At 39.1% G+C, this 23,214-nt stretch overlaps 1 protein-coding gene across 1 annotated transcript in view; it reads right to left on the reverse strand.

The window, feature by feature from the left end:
- The window catches only part of SLC35F1 (solute carrier family 35, member F1), a 149,893-nt gene extending 129,317 nt beyond the window's left edge, over nucleotides 1-20,576 (reverse strand). Inside the window, exon 1 of the mRNA XM_008569955.1 lies at nucleotides 20,401-20,576. Within this exon, the coding sequence (XP_008568177.1) occupies nucleotides 20,401-20,572 (172 nt within the window). The 5' untranslated portion in view covers nucleotides 20,573-20,576. The remainder of the gene's footprint in view (nucleotides 1-20,400) is intronic.
- Nucleotides 20,577-23,214: the final 2,638 nt, after the last annotated feature.

Here is a 23,214-nt window from a genome sequence, read left to right on the forward strand (position 1 = left end):
AAAAAAGGGATTTGGGCTTTACTCACATAATTCTCCTTAAACTACTTGTGACTCTCCCTCCCCTCTTAAAAGCAAGTGATAGGTAAAAGGTATCATTACAAGATAAAATGTATTAAAATTCAATTTTAATGTTAAAAAGATAACATTTACTAAAAATAAATTATTGTAAATAAGATGGTCAGCTGAATTGAATACAAAGGTAAAACGATGTGGGCCGGCCCGGTGGCGCACTGCTACAGTGTGCTGCTTGGGAGCGAGGCAGCGCTCCTGCCGAGGGTTCGGATCCCACATACAGACTGGCCGCTCACTGGCTGAGCAAGGTGTGGGTGCAACACCGAGGGTTGCGATCCTGTTGCCGGTCCCGGTCCGGTACGGGCGCGACACTGAGGGTTGCGATCCGTTGCCGGTCACGAAAAAAAAAAAAAAGTAAAATGATGTGAAAACTTTTTAAAAAGCAGCCATAGGAGCACAAGGTCTTCCCACACATGTGGGTGCACAGCTGAGCCCTGAAAACAAAGTACTCAACAAGAGAGTGTGGAGGAGGAAGTGAGGCCAAACATTCTAGGAGGAGAAGGAAGGAAGCAAAGGAATCTGAACAAAAGGGACAGGCAGCAGTGATGGGGATCTGATGAGCTGTGGTTTCCAGTTTTAGGGAGATAGTTGAATTGCAGGGTTGGGCAAGCTACTGTGGTAGGAATAGAATATCCATATCTCAAAAAAGTGAGCATGAGCTAATTCAACACCCTCCTTACCCTAGTATTACAAGAGGATGTTTAAGATGCGAGACAGGAAGCAAGGACGTACAAAGGACTGGGTAATGGCTTCATAGGAAGCACTTAACCTAGGCAAAGGTCTTTCTGCCAAAGGTCATTGCAATCTACATAACCACTGCTCCTTCACATGCAGGCAACGAAAAACTATTCCTGAGCAGGCAGAGACCATTTATCAAAGTTCATGGTAGAGTCCAAAGGAACTTGGAACCTACATTAGCAAATATAAAGAATCACTACCTAGAACGATGAAACTATAATTGAGGAAGATGCTGCTTGATTATGAATATTGACAATTAAAAAAAAGACTAAGAATTCCCTACAATGTATAACCAGTCTGTTACAGACCAATGAAAGGAGTTTAGGGAACAAGAAAAAGAAGAGGCTGGACCAGACTAGAACAGAGATCAATCCTGTTCATGGTTCTGGCATTTTCTCTCTTAAACTCAAGGGGAAATTCTTAATAAAAAAAAAATTCAATTGATCCTTTTCATTCTAAGAGGTTTTATGATGAAACATACAACTATACCACGGAGCGGGAATGAATTGCTTAACTATGGAGTATGTGGGAGGGATTATCTCCTTTATTTTCTTGACCATTCCAGTAAATTTTAATTTAGTAGAAAAAATACAAAATAAAATTTATCTAAGATAGCAAAAGGATAGAAAGGCTTGCTCAGACAAGATGAAATTCTGTCAGTTATATTTAACAGTATCTAATTTAAAGTTTCACATTTTTAGGGAGTGTGAAGAGATCAAAGAGAGTCTGGATGTATGCAAGGAAAGCCATGATAGGCATAGAAAACAGGACCCATCAGGAAAGCTTTAAAAAGTGTGCAGTGGTCCTTAAAGATGGAAGGGTTTTGGTTATTTAATATGACTTAAGGTGACTTTGAGAGACACAAAAGATTATTAGAAATAAGTGAGTTTGTAATACCATGGAAGAAATTCTGATAGGGTATCTGAAAAAAAAATGGCTTTTAACAAGTTAAAAGATAGGGAATTAGCTGCTTGGGAAAATGCTTTCCTACAGTAAGGATATAGGAGTATGTAAGAAAATCAATCAATCACTTTTTTCATTTGGGATTACAGTATTTAGTTGCAATGAGCTGTGAGTGAAAAAAAGAAAAAGAAAGTACAAGTTTAAACTTTATAAATAAGAATGTAACTTTTGAAAGAAGATAGAGAGATGTGATTGATCTCCTCCCATTCTGCACAGCAGAAAAGTGGGTACTTTTCTTTCAAAGAGAAATGGGCTAAATACAAGATGTTGAGAGGAGAGTAATAATGGATAGGGGATGACTTCTGAAGGACTAGGGATATTTAGCTTGTAAAGAAAAGTGTGCATTAGGTTTGCCTCCAAATATTTCAATGACTATCTTGTAAAGGAGCAATTTAATATTCCATGAGACCCAAATAAATAGATTTAGTACACTAGGCTTCCTGCACCTATGGAGAGTGCTCTCTGCCTAAAATGTTTGAGAAGGATTTCTCTTAGTTCTCCAGTCCTGCCGTGGCAGATGAAAGTCTAGAAGGCCTCAAATGCATTTCTTTCAGATCTCCTGTACTACTGCCCTCTACCTGCAAAGGATGGCTGCCAAAGGATACCTGCAAAGGAGGGCTCCACACACCTCAGGTGGGATACCTTTCAGCTCTCCCGCTCTGCCCCTCAGCCTGTGGCATACTACATGCCCAGCACCAGGTGAAGGTCCATGGATCATAATTTGCAGGTGTGTAGACCTGCTCTGTGGCTAGGGTCTTTAGAATTACAGTCTGCCACACCAGCCCATGGCCCATGAAACAACCTAAAGTTTTGGCTGTTTTTTCTTACTTCTCTTTATAGTGGATTCCTTCTCTTGTCACCTGCCAGGGATGAGTGAATTTGTGGAATTTTTTTCTTCTACAAAGGGAATGTGGAGGGTTATAAATCTTGATTCTCATTTGATTTTAGAATAGGGTTTTTAGATAAATGCATGTATGGGGCAAAAGCCTTTGGGTAGGAGGCCACAGCCTACAGCCAGGGGGCGAAAGTCCATCTAATCAACTCTAATCACTACTTAGGGATGGGATTATATACTTTAGTGATTTTAGAACTAACAGATGGTTGTCATACCAATCCTATTAAGAGATTTTAAGAATTGCTGTAGGGAGCCGACCCCATGGCTCACTTGGGAGAGTGCGGCGCTGGGAGCATAGTGGTGCTGGGAGCACTGAGGCTGCAGGTTTCAATCCTCTATAGGAATGGCCGGTGAGCTCACTGGCTGAGTGCGGTGCGGGCGACACCAAGCCAAGGGTTACAATCCCCTTACTGGTCACAAATAAATAAATAAACAAACAAACAAATAAATAAATAAATAAAAGAATTGCTGTAGGGAAAGATGTGAAAAAAATGTTTGCTAGGGGCAAGCTGTCTGTTGTTGTAAACTTTAGAAATAATTATACTTAGATTTTATCAGAAGAATGTAACTTTTGCTTAAGGAGAGGTTATACTTTAGATAATGAGCCAGTTCGACTGACTTAGCTTTTCACTAATTGTACTTTGGAATGTCACATTGTTAATTTTACCGATGGTACTACTTTCCATTGCTTAAGCTATACTTAACCATAGATAACTTTTGTTACACTGCCCAAGTCCTTGTGTCCTTTTGTAATGATTGAATCAACAGAATTTTCTTGTGAAACTTCCTTTACTTTACAATAAAAAACAGAAGCTAACTTTGAATCAGGGCTGCACCCAGTTTTCTCCATCTAACAGAGAAGTTGCTGGGGTACAGTCCCTTTGGGCTTCTCATCGCATTCACGGTGCTTTGAGTAATCCTTTTTTGCATTTCTGTGACATAGAAGAGTAACAAGGGAATTTTCTGGAGTTTGTACATTTAGGTTTATTTTCATCCTTAGTTTTCTGGTGGGCTTAAGAGAAACTATAATTATAGCCTATCAGACTTGTTATTGTTGTTAGAGTGAGGTCTCTTTACTATATCCTAAACAGAAGCCACCACAGAATTTTTGATAAATTAATTAACCTCTTTGGACTTCAGTATCTTCACCTGTAAAACGACCTATAGGATGATTGTGGGGCTTACAGTTGAAGTAACTGTGTTGTACATTCTCACTTTCTTTCTCTCTCTCTCTTTCTTTTAGATGTTTCTTGAAACAGTGCACAGTGTGGTCATAAAAGCAAACTCACTGTGCACCGCTTCTTTCTCCCTCATGTAATTGTGTTCTTCTCTTTATCAGTGTTCATCTAAGTTGAATGAACTGACTATTCACCTGTTGCTTTGGAAAAACTTACTCATCCTGGAATATACTTATTTTATTCATAGCTATGGTTGAAGTAAATTAATAGTCAACCTTTAGAAAGTGACATACAATTGAATACTGACACCCAAATATCATCAAATAGATTAACATTTTAACAAAACCATCAGAGTTACAAATTCATATCTCTGAGCACATACAATGATCAATATTATTAATAATCAAATTTTATTTGATATACATCCCTATGTTTTTTTTTTTTTTTTTCCTTTTTGTCTTTTTTCGTGTCTGGCAACGGACCGCAACCCTCAGTGTCGCGCCCGTACCAGACTGGGACCGGCAACAGGATCGCAACCCTCAGTGTTGCACCCGCACCTTGCTCAGCCAGTGAGTGGCCGGTCTGTATGTGGGATCTGAACCCTCGGCAGGAGCGCCGCCGCACTCCCAAGCAGTGCACCACCGGGCCGGCCCTAAAGAGCATTCTTTAACGTAGTTTATCTGTCCTGATTCCCATAGCAGTCATCTAAACCATGCTGTTTAATTTACAGACATGGGATTCCTGAAACCTACTTCTGTTACACGTTCATTATTTTTAAGAAGAGATAAGAAGCATAAATTCACTTCAGTTTTTTTTTTTTTGGATGAAACATTAATAGAAATGCCACAAGAGTGCAGAAAACCCTATGTAAGTGACACTGAACTATAAAAACAGACAGGATACATTTGGCTGAGGGACATAACCTTTCACTGATACTGGCTAGAATTCCTCTATGTCTATCCAATCTATTTTTTCCATTCAATACCAGTAAACCTCCCCTGGAAGCCAAAATCCGAATGTTGGAAAACACCCAATGGTTATCCCTTATACTCTGCTTTCTAATCAAAAATAAATTTTTTTGAATGGAGATTCTAATTGAACCCTAGTTAAACTGACTCAAGTGATTTGGTTTACGTGATTCCCTAAAGGATTATTACTGATATCATTTATGTGATCAATTGCTGTGTTTACAGCAAGAAAGAAAGCTAGGCTTGGGTAGTATTAATAGCCCTACTAATTATATTACTGTAAAAGGTTTATGAATGATGTAAATTCCTATATTATTATACAGTGCTCTGCAGTGGCCTTCTTCCAGAGGAAGGTATCACAGGGCTCACTTGTTTTCCCTTCTTTGCACTAATTCATGAGGCAATAAAAACAAGAGCCCAAGTGAAAGGAAGAAGGAAAGGTGCCCACTGGGATGTACTCCTACACCAAGAGCAGACTGTTTGTCATTCCACGTTTTCATCTCAGGATTTAAAAGTTATTTCATGTTTCCAATAACCTATGAAAGGAGGCTCATTTCACTGGTGATTAAGGAAATAAAATTTAAAGCAATGTGATATTTTTCACCTTACATAATGACAAAAAATTACTGATAATATCCAATGGTGATAAATAAGTGGGGAAACAGGTATTCTCAAACACTGCTGAGTAGACTTTTAAATTGATAATCCTTTTGGGGTATGTGTGTTTGTGTGTGTGGGGGGGGGGAAGAATTTGGTGATATTTATAAATATTTAGAATGCCCCTTGACTCAGCATTTAAATTTTTAGAAATCTAAACTACAAGACAATCTCACATGTATTCAAAAATACATCTACAAGAATGTTTCTCATAAAATGGATAGAATAATTCAAAACTGGAAATAATCTGTATGGCCCAAAATTGTGGGATTACCAATACTATCACAGCATTTAAAAGCTATAAGGTAAATGTACAGGTATTGAGATGGAAAATTTTCCAGGATATACTATTAAGTGAAAAAGTAAGGTGCAAAGCAACTTGTATAATTTCTAGCATTTACACTAGAAACACATTATAACTTTGAATATGAATGCATATGCACAGAAAAATGCCATTAAAGGTAAACAACAAAATTTGAACAAAGATTTCCTTTGAACAAGAGTGGTATTTTTGTGGTAGATGGGAAGCACATCACTTTTTAAAAATTATATTTATATAAATGTTTGAAATTTTTATAATTACATAAACACATAATGTTTATATTCATGTATTTCTTGTGTAGTTTCAAAAATAAAAATAAATTTTCGAAAATGGTTATAGCATTGTTACCTCTATTATTGCCTCAGAGTCTCTTGGCTCTCCATGACTCCATCTAGTATTTAACAAGTTTTATAAACTGGACATCTGCCTTAGGAGCAGTCCAACAAAAATATTTGATCAGAAGATTTATTGTTAAGAAGGTCTTCTCATTTACTTTAAATCTTAATTGCATTGGGTTGATTATAATTGGAAGTTCTATATTAAAAGACGAATGGGGCTTCTTGAGTTTAGCAATAATGCTACATGTAGAGAGCAGTATCAACCAAAGTTATTTCTTATAAAATTGGTACCTGAAATATTAACTTTATTTACTTTTTTACATTAGCGTCAAAGTCTCCCACTTTGAAATCCAAGGCAACTTGGCTTTCATTTTAGAAGACACTTTGCTAAGAGAACAAAAGTTAGCACGGCACATCTTTAGCCTCCTTTCCTCAAGTAGACAGGCTAATTAGAAAGCAGGAACAGCAACATCCTGGTACCTTGATTTTGAGCTTCTTTAAGTCCTTAAGGACTTTATTTCATTTCACAGAATGAAGCAGAGAAGTACATGTTGATCCAATAGATATGGAAAATAATGACTTTTTATTAGCCAATTCCTCCTCCAACTGTTGTTTTTAAATCCTGATTTCAATATAAATGATAAATGAAGAATTTACATGACTATCAGTGACTGGTTGACTACCGCACTTTGGCTTAGAACAAACAAAGTTTAAAAGAGGGATTATTGGGATAAGTGTGGCAGGTATCAGCGATAGGAAGCAGTTCAGTGGTAGCAGCAGTCCCGAGAGGCGATGGGTGGCTTGTTTTAGGGCAGTGCTAGAGCTCATGGGGATGGAGAAAGGCATCTGCAAGGGTTGTACACAGTGTTGGGAGCACAGTGGGATCAACAGATATTTTTAAAATTTAACCAAAGACAACGTTTGAATCAGTCAATATATTCTACAACCAAATTAAACTTCAACCCCAGATATAATGTGGATTTTCTAAGTTCGTTTGTTGGGTGTGTTTAAATGTTAACTGTGGGAGGCTGTATAGATACACAGAGGATACCTGTGGTGTGGTTGGAGATATGCTTGCTGGGGAAAGAGACCCTTTTCTGCTTTTCAGGTGAAGCCATGAATAGCTTAGGTCAGGGATTTTGATACAAGATTAATAGGACATGATAATGGTTTCTTCAGAGGAATCATAATCATTGCGATATTTGGTTGATATTTATCTGTGCTGCTTTATGAAAAGAAAATAGGAATATCAGAAAGTGTGCATACTGCTATCAAAGCACCATTAATTTATTCCTCTAGAATACTACAAACCGGTGATCTAATACTCTGAAAGATGTTTTGAACGTTTGCTGAAGGGAGCATGCCACATACTAAAACACTGAGATAAGCTAGTTGGTTAAAAGCAATAGGCTGATATTTTGTCCTCCCTCCCTGCTCCTCTGCAGATGCTAATGGTCCCAGTGAGTGATTAGAAGTCTTTCTCCTCTGTCAGGTACTGGGATAAAGCCTGTGAACCCTGATATTCTCCACCATGTTTTTACTTGGTCACATTTGATTATTGTGGCTTCTAATAGTTTATGAAGGTTGTTAGAAACTTGGGAAAAGCTTAAGTTCAGTATACCAGCAAGGGCTGAAGGTAATCATCAAATTACCAGAAGAGTAAAGGTTTTCTAAAGGGATAAAGCCAAAAAAGTGAAGGATTATGATATAGACCTGTGATCCATATGCAACTGCTTGTAAGGGGAGAGGAGACCCTCGAGGGTCTTGAAAGTCACTAACAATCACTGGTGTAGTTCATAGAGACCCAGCATCCAAGAAGTTGCCACAGCTAAGTTTGAATAAAGGCGGTGGACAACAGTGTGTGCCGTCTTCTCCCAGGGAGACAGGGTGGGGTGGGGTGGGGACAGGAGGGAAGCAGGGGTAGAGCAGGAACTTTAAAAACAGGTGCTTCTCTTCTTAATGCAAAGTCAGGGTCCTGGTGCAAAGGCCAGGTGCACCATCAAAGAAAGGCCAAAGGGAGGCCGTGAAACAGCACTGTGTTGATTCCAACTGCTTAAAATGAATTCTGCTGCTGTGAGTAATTGGAAAAGGGATGGCTGGGGCTGGATGGAGAAAGTGTGGTGACGTGGATGACAGAGGAGAAGTAAATGCATTTTCAGTGAGGGTTTGGTGGAGGTAAGCGGAAGGGAGGCCCTCAGATTTGTACTCTCGCAATCACAGGGACACTTTGCTTGTCATTCTCCTCCTCTTGTCTGTGAGCCTGGAGGTGCAGGAGGAAGGAGATGGCCTTTCCCTGTCAGGCATCTTTCACACCTCACGCACAGTGCCTGACAAATGAAGGCCTTCCAAAAGCATTTGCTGAATGAATAAGTAATGAATGAAATAATGAATAAGTGAGTATAAGAAGGAAGAAACGAGTGACCGAGAAAGGAAAGAGGACTGAAATTTATGTAAGAGAAATCTGAATATGATGTAATCAGGTTGGAGCCTTCTGGAAGGTTGTATATGAAGTAAACATGGGCAGAACTAAAACTATAAAACTCCTCTGGGGAGGGGTTGCCTCTTTGGCCTGTGCACCAGCTTGACTCTCTCAGTTAAGAGACACTCTCAGTATAGAAAGCCATTTACCAATGATTTTCCTCTCAGGTGTCTAAATAACTCAACACCTCTGAGGTCAAAACGACAGAAATCAGAGGTCGAGAGCTAGTAAGTTTCCAGATACTGAATAACTTACAATTTTTAACAGTGCAGAGACTTCTGCATCTAGTCCCTTATATAAGCTATGCCCACACATTTCTCTGTTTAAAAGAAGTTACTTACCAAGTTCCTTAACTTTATTTTTAGAAATTGAGTTCTTTGCTTGCTTCTGAATGATCTAACTTAGTTTCTTTTAGCCTAACGAAAGCTTAAAATCAATAGCTTGCTTAAAGCTGTGCTATAATGTTCCTGAGTTTAACACTGCACAGCTGGAAATTTCGACCTCAGCAAATAACATCCACTAAGCCAAAAGGTGAAATGTACTTGTAGGTATAGAGCCTGCTGCTTTGAATTTGGTAAGGCCCCAGTAGTCCATTGAGTTTGTCTGCGGCATGCTACTTCTGCTCAACAATGGCTGAGCAATAGCTCCGCGATCCATCTGTGACAGCGTGGCCTTCCCCTCTTCTCAGCTATAGGATGACAGGCTGGCGGCCACTTTTCCAGCTTTGTAGCCCCCAGTGCTTTGTGTTCTCTCTGGGTATTTTGTAGTTCTCTTTCATCTTGACTTATTTTTAATTTTTTTCCTCTCCCCACCCTGATTTCATCTTTTAATTTTGAAATAGAAAGAATGTTCTTACTCTGTCAAAAAATGGGAGCAAGATTCCTTTTAATGAGCTCATCCAAGGACAGTTCTTGTCTTTGGAGTAGTTTATTCATAAGGCTAGATCTCTGCTATAGATATCTTACTGTGATTTCCACTGCAATGGCCTTAAAAAAGATGTGCTCCTCATTGGTTAGTTTAAATAATTGGTGGAGATTTGGGATTTTGATTATTAAATAATGACACAATTCTTCCTCTGGTAATGCATCTGCAGATTTCTACTGGTATAATCATAGGACCTTCCAAAACGTCTATGGTCCTTTTCCCAAGGACTGATTCCATGCTGCAAATTATCAGGGACAGAAATACCATTCTGTCCTAGCTTTGGCCAAACCACATTTCTTTTTCCTCAACTTCTCCAGCTGGCATGTGCCTTGGTTGGCAGGCCAAATGGGAATTTGATTTTCCCAGCTGCTTTGGATCTGCTTTGCTTTCTGTATGCGTATTCAGTTGGTCGCAGTTCACAGATGCATTCTCTGTGTGTTGTGGAAGATAAAACATCCAGGAAAGAAGGTAGTCAAGCTTAGTTTACAGTGTACTTTATTTTAATTGGTATCCTTGTGCTCCAAGCCTTTTCCTGAGCAAAGAATAATAACTTCGAGTGGTTATCTGCAGACCCAGCTTAAATTGAATCTGGATCTTCTCTGCAATGTTTAGATTTATAATGACAGTCTTGTCTCCATCAAGGGAATGGGAATGTTTTATTCCCATTTTCTCCTCATTCGTCTATCAGTTAAGGCTGCATGAGAAGGAAAAAGCTGGGGTGAAGAGAGGAAATAGAAGAGATAGGAAACAAACACACACACACAAACAAGGGGGAGAGAAAGGGTGGGAAGTAATTCAGCCTTAAGACTTCACGGTCCTAATCAAAAGCTCGAGAAGAAAATACTTACTCATCTGGGGCAAGCACTGGCCTAGAGAATTTTTCTTCCTACTCCTTCCTTTGGCAACCCTCCCTTCCACTTCCTGATCTCTCAGAGTGTGGACCATTTGGGTGCAGCTATGCCTAAAAGTTAAAGGGCGGCTCTGGCTCCTTCTGAACAAAGATTCCGGGTGCCTATTGTTTCCCTTGGCTTGGCTTTCTCAGGCAGAAAGACCCCAAAACCCTGGAGGGGGCTTTGGGCTTGGGCATTTTAGAATTAGTCATGCACTAGCATAATAATTTTTCAGTGAGTTCTCTCACATCAGCCACTGCAGAGACATTCTAAAATGTCTCTTCTTTTTGATCCCTGTCTGAGTCCTAGTAGTGCTGACTCTGACATCCAGGGACAAGCAAAGGAGAACATAAATGTTGGAATATAGCCTTTGAATTCCAGAGTACTCATGGTAAAATTTATTCAAATTAAATTATATGTACAAAATCTAACTTGCTGGGGAGAAGAATCAATATTTATTAAGCAAAGTTAATGCTAATGATGGCATATCCTATTCATTCAATGCTTTCTTTATGCCTGACACTGTCTTATGAGTTTTTCATACATCATTTCATTTATTCCACATGAAAACCCATAAGATAGTTACTATTATTATTCTGACTTATAAAATGAAAAAATACAGCACGGATGAATTATAGAAACTTACCAGGGTGACTCAATGATTGAATTGAGAAATAGAAAAAAGTTGTGATCCTAATTATTTAAAATTATATTTTAATTTAGTGAACTTAATAATATCTAAATATGATTCTTAAAGATAGACATTTTCTTAGACATGACTAATTAGGTAGTTAAAGGTAAAAGAAAGTGATATTCATACTATTTATTAGAAGTACCAAACGGTAAAACAAAAAATGGTCAGAAACATAATTTCTTATCATATTTTCTTTTATTTGGAAGTTATTTCCTTTATATTTTTCCTCAGATAGGTCACTGAAGGGGCCCAGTCATTCCAAGTTGTAATAGAACCCACCCATTTGCAAGTATCGCATTCAAATTTGGTGAGTTACATGATCCTCCCTGTATGCCTCAAAAATCTCAGAAATAGAAACCAATGAAACCAGACATTCAAAAAATGCATAGGCAGGGGATTCTGATCTAAAGATAATGACAATGCAATTCTAATCCTTGAAGAAAAAAATCACTTGCTTCATTTTTTTTCCCCCTGCAAATCTCATGCAGCAGACTGCAATAGTGTCTGCAAGACCGCTAAATGCTGAGTCTTCGGTTTAATGAAAACTCAGGGAAAGCAATTCAATTCACTGCAGGGACTGCTTTGTTCTTCCATTATGATTCTTTTTTAGTGAGAAAGATGATTGTATGGATAAATTCTATTCCTCTGAATTTTTACACTAATTACATAAAAAGCACTGTTTTGGCAGAAGAGGACTTATCTCCTTCAGGCAATACAGTTATCATCTTGTAACCACCCTTCGATCTCCCACGTGAACTCTGGAGCTGTGTGCCACGAATGAGTATTGCTCTATGCCAGCTCTCAGAGTGGATAGATGAATGCTTAAATATTTCCAGAATTAACAGTCCACATAGACTCCAGATAAAACAGGGGAACAACCCCTTCCCCCGAGCTTCTATGCTGTTTAGAATGAAAGAACCATTCCATTAATGAAGGATTTGGCATGGGGAATGAGGGAAGGTCTGATTATACATCAAGAATGTGTGCATGCATGTGTGCGCACGTGCGCGCGCGTGTGTGTAAATTTATATGGAGATTCATTAAGAGGAGAGGATGCTGTTGCATATTCATGTCAATTTCCTTCAATTTAAAAGACATTTATTGCACTAAGAGTTATTGAGAGTTCTGTGTAAGGTATCACTCTATTTGAGATTCACACACTTTAGCACACACAGGACATACACTACTGGATCCTATAAGTTTGATTAAGACTGTGGTAAACTCGATTTGGTGGCAGGTTCACCCTGTAAGCACTGCATATGTATGGAAAATGCATGTTTTGCAATGACTGATGAATTATGAGTTTGATAGATCATGTAACACTAGCAAGTTCCTTGGTATAGGTACATTGTGGGAGAAACTGTACTCATTCCTGTTTTAATGGCACTTCCTAATGTCCATAAGGGACTGAGGAAATAGCTATATATTGGAAACTTTGGGCCCAACGATATATTATTTCATTAAGGTAACTACACAGTTATAGTAGACAGTCAATTAATTTTCTGCATGTTTTTCCTTTGGACAGGTACATTAGAACATAACTTAGATAAAATAAAATTCATCTCTTTTTTTTTTTTTTTTTTGTCTTTTTCCGTGTCCGGCAACGGATCGCAACCCTCAGTGTTGCCCCCGTACCGGACTGGGGACCGGCAATGGGATTGCAACCCTTGGCGCTGCCCCTGCGCCTCGCTCAGCCAGTGAGCGGGAACCGGTCCGTATGTGGGATCCGAACCCTCGGGCGGGAGCGCTGCCGCGCTTCCCAAGCAGCGCACTTATCCAGTGCGCCACCGGGCCGGCCCAAAATTCACCTCTTTTAAGTATACAGTTTGAAGAGTTTCAACAAGTGTATATTGTCATGTAACCTCTAGAACAATCAGGAGGTATAGAACATTTTCATCATCCCAAAAGTTCCCTGTACCCCTTTGCAGTCAATCGTCCACCCCATCCCCATCCCCACCCCCAGGCTCCAGCAACCACTGATCTATTTTCTGTCCTTACAGTTTTGCCTTTTCCAGAGCATCATGTAACTATGGAGTATGTAATTATACAGTATGTAAGCTTTCATGTCTGGCTTCTTGCACTCAGCGTAATGCTTTTGAGATTAATCCATATCATTGCATGTACCAGTAGCTTATTCCTTTTTATTGCGGAGTGATATTCCATGGTATAAATTTACCGTAATCTGTTTATCCTTTCACAAGCTGATGGGAATTTGGGTTGTTTACAGTTTTTGGCAATTATGAATAAAGCTGCACTGGACATTTGCATACAGATCTTTGTGTGGACATTATGTTTTCATTTCTCTTGGAAGATTGTGATTGTTGGGTCATATGGCAAGTGTATGTTGAGCTTTACAAGAAACTGCTAAGTTATTTTCCAAAGCAGTGTTACCATTTTGCATTCTCATCAGCAGTATATGAGAGTTTCAATTGCTCTAAATACTGGCAGGCAGTTTTGCTAGAAGTAGATTCTAATTTTCTCTTGTGATTTTCTCTACCGTTTTCCCAGTATGATATGTGTATCACACCCCAGCCCCAAACCTATCCGTCCCCTTTTCCCAACAACATAAGCATAATTCCCATGGAGCATCTACCAAAGATTCATCTCAGAAATCCCTGAGGTGCCATCTTCTACACTATGAGGGCTAAAACTCTCCAATCATACTTAAGAAGTAAAAATAAATATGACCTGACAAGAAATAAGAATGGAGGTTTGCCAAGTAATTTCCCTCAAGGGAGACTTTTTAAGAGGCTCCGATGAATATTACCTCACCAGACTTAGTTAAGTGACAGTAATATTTCTCCCACGATTCCCAAGGGAGTTATAATTCAGTATTTACATTTGCCTAGTGGTTTCTTATTCTGCCAACTCGCTAACAGTCCCTTCTCCTCCTCAGTGATTTAGTCAAGGTTGTCCAGAGAGTTGAGAACTGAGCTGTGTGTGAGCAGAACGTGGGCTTCTGCTCTGAGAAAAACCTAGATCCTCAGAGAATTCTTTTAACTGATCATTCTGACTGCCTGTGGTAAGCATTAAGAAAAGTTCCAATGAAGGCAAGGGCAAGGATTCACAGAGGCAGAGCAGTACTCAGAGAACTGAGGAGGTGAGTGAGATCTTCAGGTGACTCTGGGGTCTGACAAACTGTGAAATGCCAGATACCCAAGTTCCAACACGTGGATGTGGCTGAGAGGCTTGTTTCATCTCAAATGAAGTTCTTCATTTCTTCTAATCACATAAGTACTTTAAATCTTGCAATATTGGCAATTGAGAATTTAGCCTATGTAATTGTATGAGGGCACATCAAAAAAGTTCATGGAAAGATTCGCATTATCTTTTAATTCTATTTTTCCACGAACTTTTTGAAGTATCCTTGTATTTAAGAAATGTAGCGTTTCTGTAGAGAATAAATATAAAGCCTGTCCTGGATTGGGAAGGGCAACGATTACCTTCTGATTAATGCTTCTCCAGCTACCATCACCTCCACCTCCCTCAAAAAAAAAAAAAAAAAGGAATACTTTTTTGGCAAAAACTGTGAGAAGAATATTCATTTAAAATGCTGAGGGACTGGACCATTGGGCCATGAGATGCACCTGGCTGTTGTGCATAAACAAGGCTGTCATTTTTATATATTTCTCTCATCTCTTCTGTCCTGCTTGAGTACCTGGGTGCAGAAAGGAGGAAGGTGAGTAGAAGGGATCTGGAGAGAGCGGGTGCTCACAATACCCAACTGACTTCATTTCCTCAGCCTCCCCACTTAGAATTAAGATTTGAACCTAGACTTCTAGGATTTCCATCTTCTGGAATTTAATGTTCAAAATGAGAACATTTCTCATGAAGAGTAAGACATGCAGTTCACTTTTCAGTATTGTCTCTGAAAAAAATCAAAGAGATTCTACGCAGTGATAATTTTGAGTCCTCTATTCATTCTGTTAGAGACATGTTTCATTTTTACGCTCACACAAAGAAATACATAAATGATTCAACAAATAGTTTAATGTCTATGTTCCAAGAATTTGCTGGGAAGCAAAATACATGTAATACTGATTAAATTGCTTTTAGCTGGAAGCTTGTCTTTTATTCAAAATTGGAAAAGCTTATAAAAATATCTTTCAATGAAAAAGCAGAACTTGTAGAACCAGTCAACCAGGAATGTTAAAGTTGTTGGTTCTCTAATAATGCTCGATGGTGGCAACATTTTATTTTCTTTCTAGGGTCTGTGTATAAAAAGTAGCAGACGCTTCTGATTCTATTCATACTTTTTTTACTGATACCCATTCTCCTCCCCGCGCCCCACACCATGACTTGAGATGAAAACAAGGACTGAAAGTGTTTTCTTTTTTACCCTTAGCATCCTGCCTTCATTGCACAATCCTTACCTCCCACATCAATGAGCAAATTGTTAATGGGAAAAAGAAAAGGAATTAGAGAGAAAAAGAACATAGAAAAATGGAGAAGAAAGGAAGGAGGAAATTATTGACTATTTAAAAAAGTGGCTTATATACACTCGGAAGTTAAAAACTGCCAAAAGAGGAACCATGGGTATCTATTATTTAAGAAATGCATGGGCCGGCCCAGTGGCGCACTGTTAGCAGTGCGCCACTTGGGAGCGCGGCGGCGCTCCCGCTGAGGGTTCGGATCCCACATACAGACCGGTTCCCGCTCGCTGGCTGAGCGAGGTGCGGGTGCAGCACTGAGGGTTGCGATCCCGTTGCCGGTCCCGGTCCGGTACGGGCGCGACACTGAGGGTTGCGATCCGTTGCCAGACACAAAAAGAAGACAAAAAGGAAAAAAAAAAAGAAATGCAGAAAGTAGTCTGGGAAGCATAAGCATAATCATAACCAATTATGATTTTTGTCATAATTGATGAGAGAAGCTTAAGAGCAAAAAGATTGCTGATATGTTCTCTTGATAAGAAATGTATCCTATTTTCATCTTTGTTCTTGAAAGCTTGTCACATTTCTTGCTCCTACATCACAAAAGCAAGGTCTTCAGTTGGACCTCAGCCTGATCTTTTCCCTCTCTTGTTTACAGTCTTTATAGTTTGTTTCTCTGCTTCCTGACTTCAGCTAGTGTTACATGGAATTTTAAGAAAAGAGTAGACAAGAGGTACAGATTTCTTTTGAGAATTTCCTGGGCAAATCCATAATTTTTTGGAAGCTTCACTCTACTTTCTCAGCCATATTCCTGAAGCCCGACTTTGCACATACAGCATGAATTGTTTGTATCTCAGGCATTACTTCAATGAGTACATTTGAATTTCCTGAATAGCTTCTCCAAGCAGTTACGATTAAACTACTGAAGTAATAGCCATATAAATTTTACCTGAATTTTCAAACTTGATACAATGCCAATGGAAAAAAGTTTTTTGAAGTACATTTCTTTCTACAAAGTTGTGTTACTGAAGCTCATTATTATAAACAATAAGCATTTTTTGAATTTTGATTTGGAAGAAAATCTAGCTCCAACCAAGGAGAAGGCTAGACTTAAAATTTGTTAAACAGGATACACATTATTTTTTAAGAAGAATGGTAATGGTATAGTACCCAAATTTTTGTAGAAATCAATCATCAAATGCAAGTTCACAACTACAGTTCATACTAAAACTTATACTGGAACTTACTACATCAGAATCTTTGATCACTGGTCCAATGAAAATTTGATATGGAGAATTCAATTTAACTTTGAAGTCAATTTTTGGCAAGATTTTTATAAGAACATCACCCTTAATGCTCTTGATCAGGCTTCTTGCATTAATCACATTGTGCTCAAATGTGACAATCATAAATTTTTAGATGCTGTATGATTAAAGTTATAAAGAGAGATTTGCTTAAAAATATATTTCAGAGTCTAACTTATGTGGCCCAAAGTGGCATCAAATTAATATAAGGGCCCAGCAGGTTGGATGATGTCTGTGCTGGAAGAGCTAGGACGAGCACCTGGCTGAGACCTAAGCTGCAGCCCTCAGGCAGCACTGGGAAGGGAGGAGAAATTGTGACTGTGAGAAATCCTCTCTTGTTCAAGACTTTCCATCTCCTTCTCTTTGTTGTTCATTCCCTCCCAAATCTTGAGATACCTGAGTAAAAAGATGATTATGTCTCCAGAACATAGTACTGAATCAGCCTATACAAAATTAATGTAATTACTGTGTTGATTTCCAGGTGTTAGTTTATGCCAGCCTATGAAAGCCTCTAAAGAGGAAGCTTAAAACAAATAAACATTCTGAGTAAACACCCAAATGAAGATATGCCAGCAAATTTAGTGATAATTGGAGGCAACGGTAAAAATCTCCAGAGAGGGCATTTTAGAAATGGATTAATGGATTCTCTCCATCACTGACTGGGATTGACAGTCAGAGTTTCCCCAGGGCCTCTTCAGCCTTTCTTTCCAAAGAGCCTCCAAAGTCCTTTCTGCTCCTGTCCTTGGCCTCTTTCCATTTGTCCCTCTTCCCTGTCCACCCCCCCACCTCTCTCTAAATCGTCTATGACATTGTCTTGACTGCACTGCTGTCTCTTACTAGACCTTACATGCCGGGTCTTGTTTCTTATTCAGGGTTTTGAAACTCAAGGAAAAAACTCTCCTTTTGTTCCAAAGAGTCTCTCACCCCTTCTCCTGCCTCCCCTGAACCTCACATGGAGAGGCAGGTGAGCCCTGAAGGCACAGAGCCCTCACATCCCGGGCCTAGGACTGGCCTCTACCACTTCTTCACCTAAATCCTTGAGCATTTCCTAGGGCAGTCAGGGCCTTGGTTTTCTCATTTATAAAATTTTGGATAATAATAACTATTTCCTTGGATTAAAGGAATAAAAGGGATAATTCACATGCATAATGGCTGGCACATTATAAAGGCTCAACAGACGGTATTGTTATTATTAACTCTGGGTCTTTTACCACATTTAGTTTTCTAAGCTTTTCTAGTCTTATCTATAAATTATTGGTATTGTTGAAATGGTTCTCTCTGTTTTTTAGAATGGCTTAATTTTTTTTCCTGATGCAGGTTTTTGTGAAATCTCTGGACTCCTGGAAATTAAGACAAGAACCCAAAGACTAGCTACAATACACCATTTCGTAGTGTGGGCTATGTGGTTCTAGTATTCACTAATTTCATATCAAACTCACCACTTTGATATAAAATTTTTCTTGTAATATTACAGTGTTGCAAAACTGTTCCTAATTTAACCTTGTTATTCTTTTTTTTTCCCCAAGTCAATTAATTTATTTATTTTTGTTTTTGTTTTTTTTTATTTTGTCAATATACAATGTGGTCGATTATTATGACCCATCACCGAAACCTCCCTCCCTCCTCCCTCTTCCCCCTCCCACCCAAGAATGTCCTTTCCGTTTGCTTGTTGTAACACCTTCAAAGAAATTGTAGTTGTTATATCTTCTTCCCCCCCAGTTTTTTTTTTGTGTGTGTGTGTGTGAGTGAATTTATTTGTGTATTTTTAGCTCCCACCAATAAGTGAGAACATGTGGTATTTCTTTTTCTCTGCCTGACTCGTTTCACTCAATATTATTCTCTCAAGGTCCATCCATGTTGTTGCAAATGGCAGTATTTCATTCGTTTTTATAGCTGAGTAGTATTCCATTGTGTAGATATACCACATTTTCCATATCCACTCATCCAATGAGGGACATTTGGGCTGGTTCCAACTCTCGGCTATTGGAAAGAGTGCTGCAATGAACATTGGGGAACAGGTATACCTTTGACTTGATGATTTCCATTCCTTTGGGTATATTCCCAGCAGTGGGATAGCTGGGTCATATGGTAGATCTATCTGCAACTGTTTGAGGAACCTCCATACCATTTTCCACAGAGGCTGCACCATTTTGCAGTCCCACCATAACCTTGTTATTCTTAATTATACTCCTTTTACTGGGCTAAATAATTCTATTCTTTTAATAGTGATTCAAGCTTACATCAAGGGAGTTTTAAGTCCAATTGCTTAGCTCTCTCCTCTTGATATGGCCAAGCCACACAGTCCTCATATTAACAGTCTCTTATAAGTGAATTTCTAATTATATCCACTCCCCCCTCCCCCCGCCATTTCCTCACTTCCTGGGGTCCTTTCCTAGACTGAGGCACCAGTGGTGAAACACTGGGGATGACTGTTAGATAATGTATTTATATTGTTTCAAAATATTAGTTTCCAAATCACACTGAGAAAACATAGCTGAGATTCAGTGTCTTTAACTATTGTAGCCTCAGGTTTTAGCTGACATTTTATTCTTGAAGTAACAATGCACCAATAGCACCAATTTTGGAAAGTAAATGAAATTAGCTTCTCCAATTCTTTAAACAGATCCAAAATTAAACTGCAACTCAGCCCAACTTGTTCATTTTTATTCCTCCTCTAAGATGAAACCTAGTACTGGCCAAATCATTATAATGAAGCAATATTATTCTGGACAGCAATCCAAAGAAGGAAACGTAAAAATTAAATATCATTAAATAGTTCTTATAAAAGTTTTTAAAAGGTATGACTATTAAGATTGATACATACAGCTATACATGTGTCCTTATATATTATTAATGTATGTAATTGTCTTCAAACCTATTAGTGATTATTTTTCAATGCATATTTTACAGTCAACAGCTACTGTTTGGGGGAAAATCACTGGCTATTTTTGGACCATAGATAAACGTGTGTATACCAGATTCAGTGGTATAATCACAAAGCTCTGAAGCATACCTTACAGGAATATTACACCAGAATGCTCAACTGCAACGTTTTTCTTGCATTGACTCCTGGAGGACTTGTTTTATTGCTTTAAGGATTTTAATTTTAAAATAATTTAACAGCTTGCCTAACCTTTTGCAGTAGTTTTCTTTTCTTTCTTTTCCTCTGTGTCGATTATGTTTACTATTTTTATCTTTCTTGTGTCGCGTTCCCACAGAAATATATTTGTCTGCAAATCCTTTGGATTTCTCAGGGCTAGCATTATTTATGACAGCTTCATTGAGCCCTTTCCACGTTCCAGGGAAGCACTTGATTTAGGTTCATTGAGAGGTATGAGGAATGTTAACACGGACTCAAATGGTGAGCAATTGTACATTTCTGCCTATACATGCATTTCCCATTTCCCATTTCCCACTGAATTCACACAGTTTAGGCTTCTCTGTGATTTGTTCATTCATTTCGTTTGCTGTGTTATTGCAAAATAAAAAAGTGAGATTTGGGGTTTTGAATTATCTTACTAATGCTGTGACAAAAAGTTATCTGGTTATGGCTCATATTCTTCTAAGTGTTTGAAAAAGCTATATTCATGGTGGTTTTGCGAGCTTACCTTGTCTGACGGCTAGTGTGGTGGTATAGACCAAGAAGAGAAGGATATAATTGAGGAAACTCTGGAAGACTGGCGTATTGGCATGGAAATCTTCTGACAGGTACTTGCTAGTCAGGCCAATTCCACAAATAAGAAGGGATAACACCTGGCCCAGAGCCACAGAGATTAACATCTCCCTGAGAAATAAATAGAAATACAGCAAAGATCAGCAGGAAGTCCATTAAAAACAATAGCACTAAATTTATTGAGCATTCTTAGCATGCATGGGTTAAGTGCAATAAATATTATTTCTTTGAATCTGTCACAGCAATCCTATGAGGAAAGTGCAGTTATTACTGAGAATACCAAAGCTTAGAGTGGTCCAGGAATTTGCTCAAAGTCACTTAACTAGGAAGAGGAAAAACTGGGATTCGAGACCAAACCTCTCTAGAAGAACCTGACTTCTAGCCACTATGCTCTGGAGCCTCTATGGGGAAATGAACATCATTTTGATGCATACCAGAGTGTTAATTGAATGTTCAGTGAGGCTGAGAGAGTGCCTGAACGCTGACCGGGAGGGACCATATTCCACCTAACCCTCAGGCTCCTGTACCAATAAAGGGAAACTCTTTTCTTTACAGATCAAAATCCTGGATCAAGAAACACTTAGGTGAAGCGGCGATACAACCTTCCGAAAATCCAGAAGGACTATCTTCTGTCTGTTCCTGGACTTTGGATCTCAATTTGCTCTAGGAAGCTTTCACACACATTAGGTCTCTGTTCTCTCCTGCTCACATTACAACTGACTTCATATTAAAGCTGCTATTCATGAAGGAGATTCAGTACTGTGCTGGTATAATAAAACCTTTCAAATTATGCAAATATTCTGTGGCTTTTTCAGAGGCACTGACCCTGTAGACCACTGGAGTGGGGACTAGTGCCAAGAGGCAAGGTGATCATTTGGCACAGAAATAAAATGCCCACCCAAGCCTTATTGTCACATACACATGCATGCTCTGACACGAGAAAAGCCCTGGAAATATGAAACAGACTTATGCCCTCCCAGACAATCTCATCTGACTTTTGTGGTTTATTTATAGAAACAGCAATATAAAATAAGCAAGCAATAGTATTCCTAAACAAAAAAGCTTTAGGCAGAGGATTTGTGGTATTACATATTTCCTCCCCTGTGGAAGAAGTAAGTCCAGCTTTCAGGAAGGAACATAGAATCCTGGGTATTACTTTGGTGCTATTTTGCTATAAAAAAGAAAAGTATCTGTCCCTTTTGTTCATTCTATCTGCTTCCACGAGGAAGAAAAATCGTGGCAAGGCATGTGGGCCCAAGGAGAACACTTTCCTGAGGTTAACCTATTTCCAGGTACTGACCCCTGACCCCTGAACACAATCTCTATAAAAGAATCAAAGACATATTTTTAAACACATATGTTTAAAATGATAGTCTGCTGCTTAAAATCCTACAATAGTTCCCTACTGAATGCAGCGATCTAGAAAGCCTGTGGTAGACCATCTGCAAAGATAGCTGCCAACACTCCCTTTACATTCATGTGCTCCTCCCAAAGGGAGGTGGGGTTAATCTCCCTTTTTCTAGAAGCCGAGCTGGTCTTGTGACTGACTCTGACCAGTAGAGTGTGGGGGAAGGGATGTCATGTGACTTCAGGGCCTAAGCCCTAAGAAGCTCTGCATTTCCATTTTTTGTCCTCTTAGGATATAGCTTTCATGTAAGGAAATCTGAAGTGGACTATCAATATGGACAGGCCATGGGGAAAGAAAAAGGGAAACCTAGCCAGCCACCTCTGCCTCAGCTGATATGTCAGCCATGGGGGAGAGGATTTCGGGTCCCCTGGCCCCAGTCAAGCCATGCCAGTCTATGCTACACAGAGCAGAGATGAACTGTCCCCAGAGCTTGCCGCCCAGTTGGAGCACTGTGAAAAATAATAAATGATGTTGCTTTAGGGCATGCGGTTTTACGGTTTGTTCCATAGCAGCGGATAATCAAAACAATGTCCTCAAAGCTCTCCCTCCAATCCTGCTACCTCTGGTGCTTTATCTCCTGCTTCTAGAGTTCCAGCCTTACAGAGCTACTTGTACTTCAACGATGAGTCATGGGCTTCTTTGCCTGCATTCCTTTGCACATGTCATTATTTCCAGAATGTTCATCTTGGCTTTGTCAGTCTGACTCTTATTCCCCTTTCAAGTTTTAGCTCATATGTCACCCCCTTTGAGAAGTATTCCCTGCCTTCTCTTCCCTAGGAGGCATCTCCTTTATTACCACTATTTCATTATATTAGAATCACTGCTTTTACACCTCTTTCGCCTCTGTCAGGCTCTGAAGCTTATGCAGTGTTCTTCATTGTATCTACAGTCGGGCAATACCATTCAGAGGAAGTAGAAAATGGAGAAATTCAAAGATATGAACGCATAGGCCTAGGCAACACTGAACAGTTTATTGGGATGAAAGAGTAATTAATAAAAAAAAAAGAAAGAAAGAAAGAAAGAAAAGGAAAAGAAAGAAAGGTAGACATAAAAAGAAGTACCGGAATTAATTCAAAAGTTTTTAAGGCTGCCTAGGAGAAGTGTGATATCCACTGCTAAAAATCATGATAAGGAGCTGGTTTTAGTGGAAAGACAATAAATATCTTAGGGATATTGAATTTGATGGAACTTCCAGATGATACAGCAGTATTAGAAACATGGGTTCAGGGTTGGACAGGGAGGCCACCCAGGAGATAAATATGTAGAACTTATACTTACAAAAGTGATGGCCAAGTACTGAAAATGAATAATATCACCAAGGAAGGGAGAGTGGGAGAGAAA

Source organism: Galeopterus variegatus, unplaced genomic scaffold, assembly GCF_000696425.1.
Source record: "Galeopterus variegatus unplaced genomic scaffold, G_variegatus-3.0.2 Scaffold548, whole genome shotgun sequence".
Taxonomy (NCBI): Eukaryota; Metazoa; Chordata; class Mammalia; order Dermoptera; family Cynocephalidae; genus Galeopterus; species Galeopterus variegatus.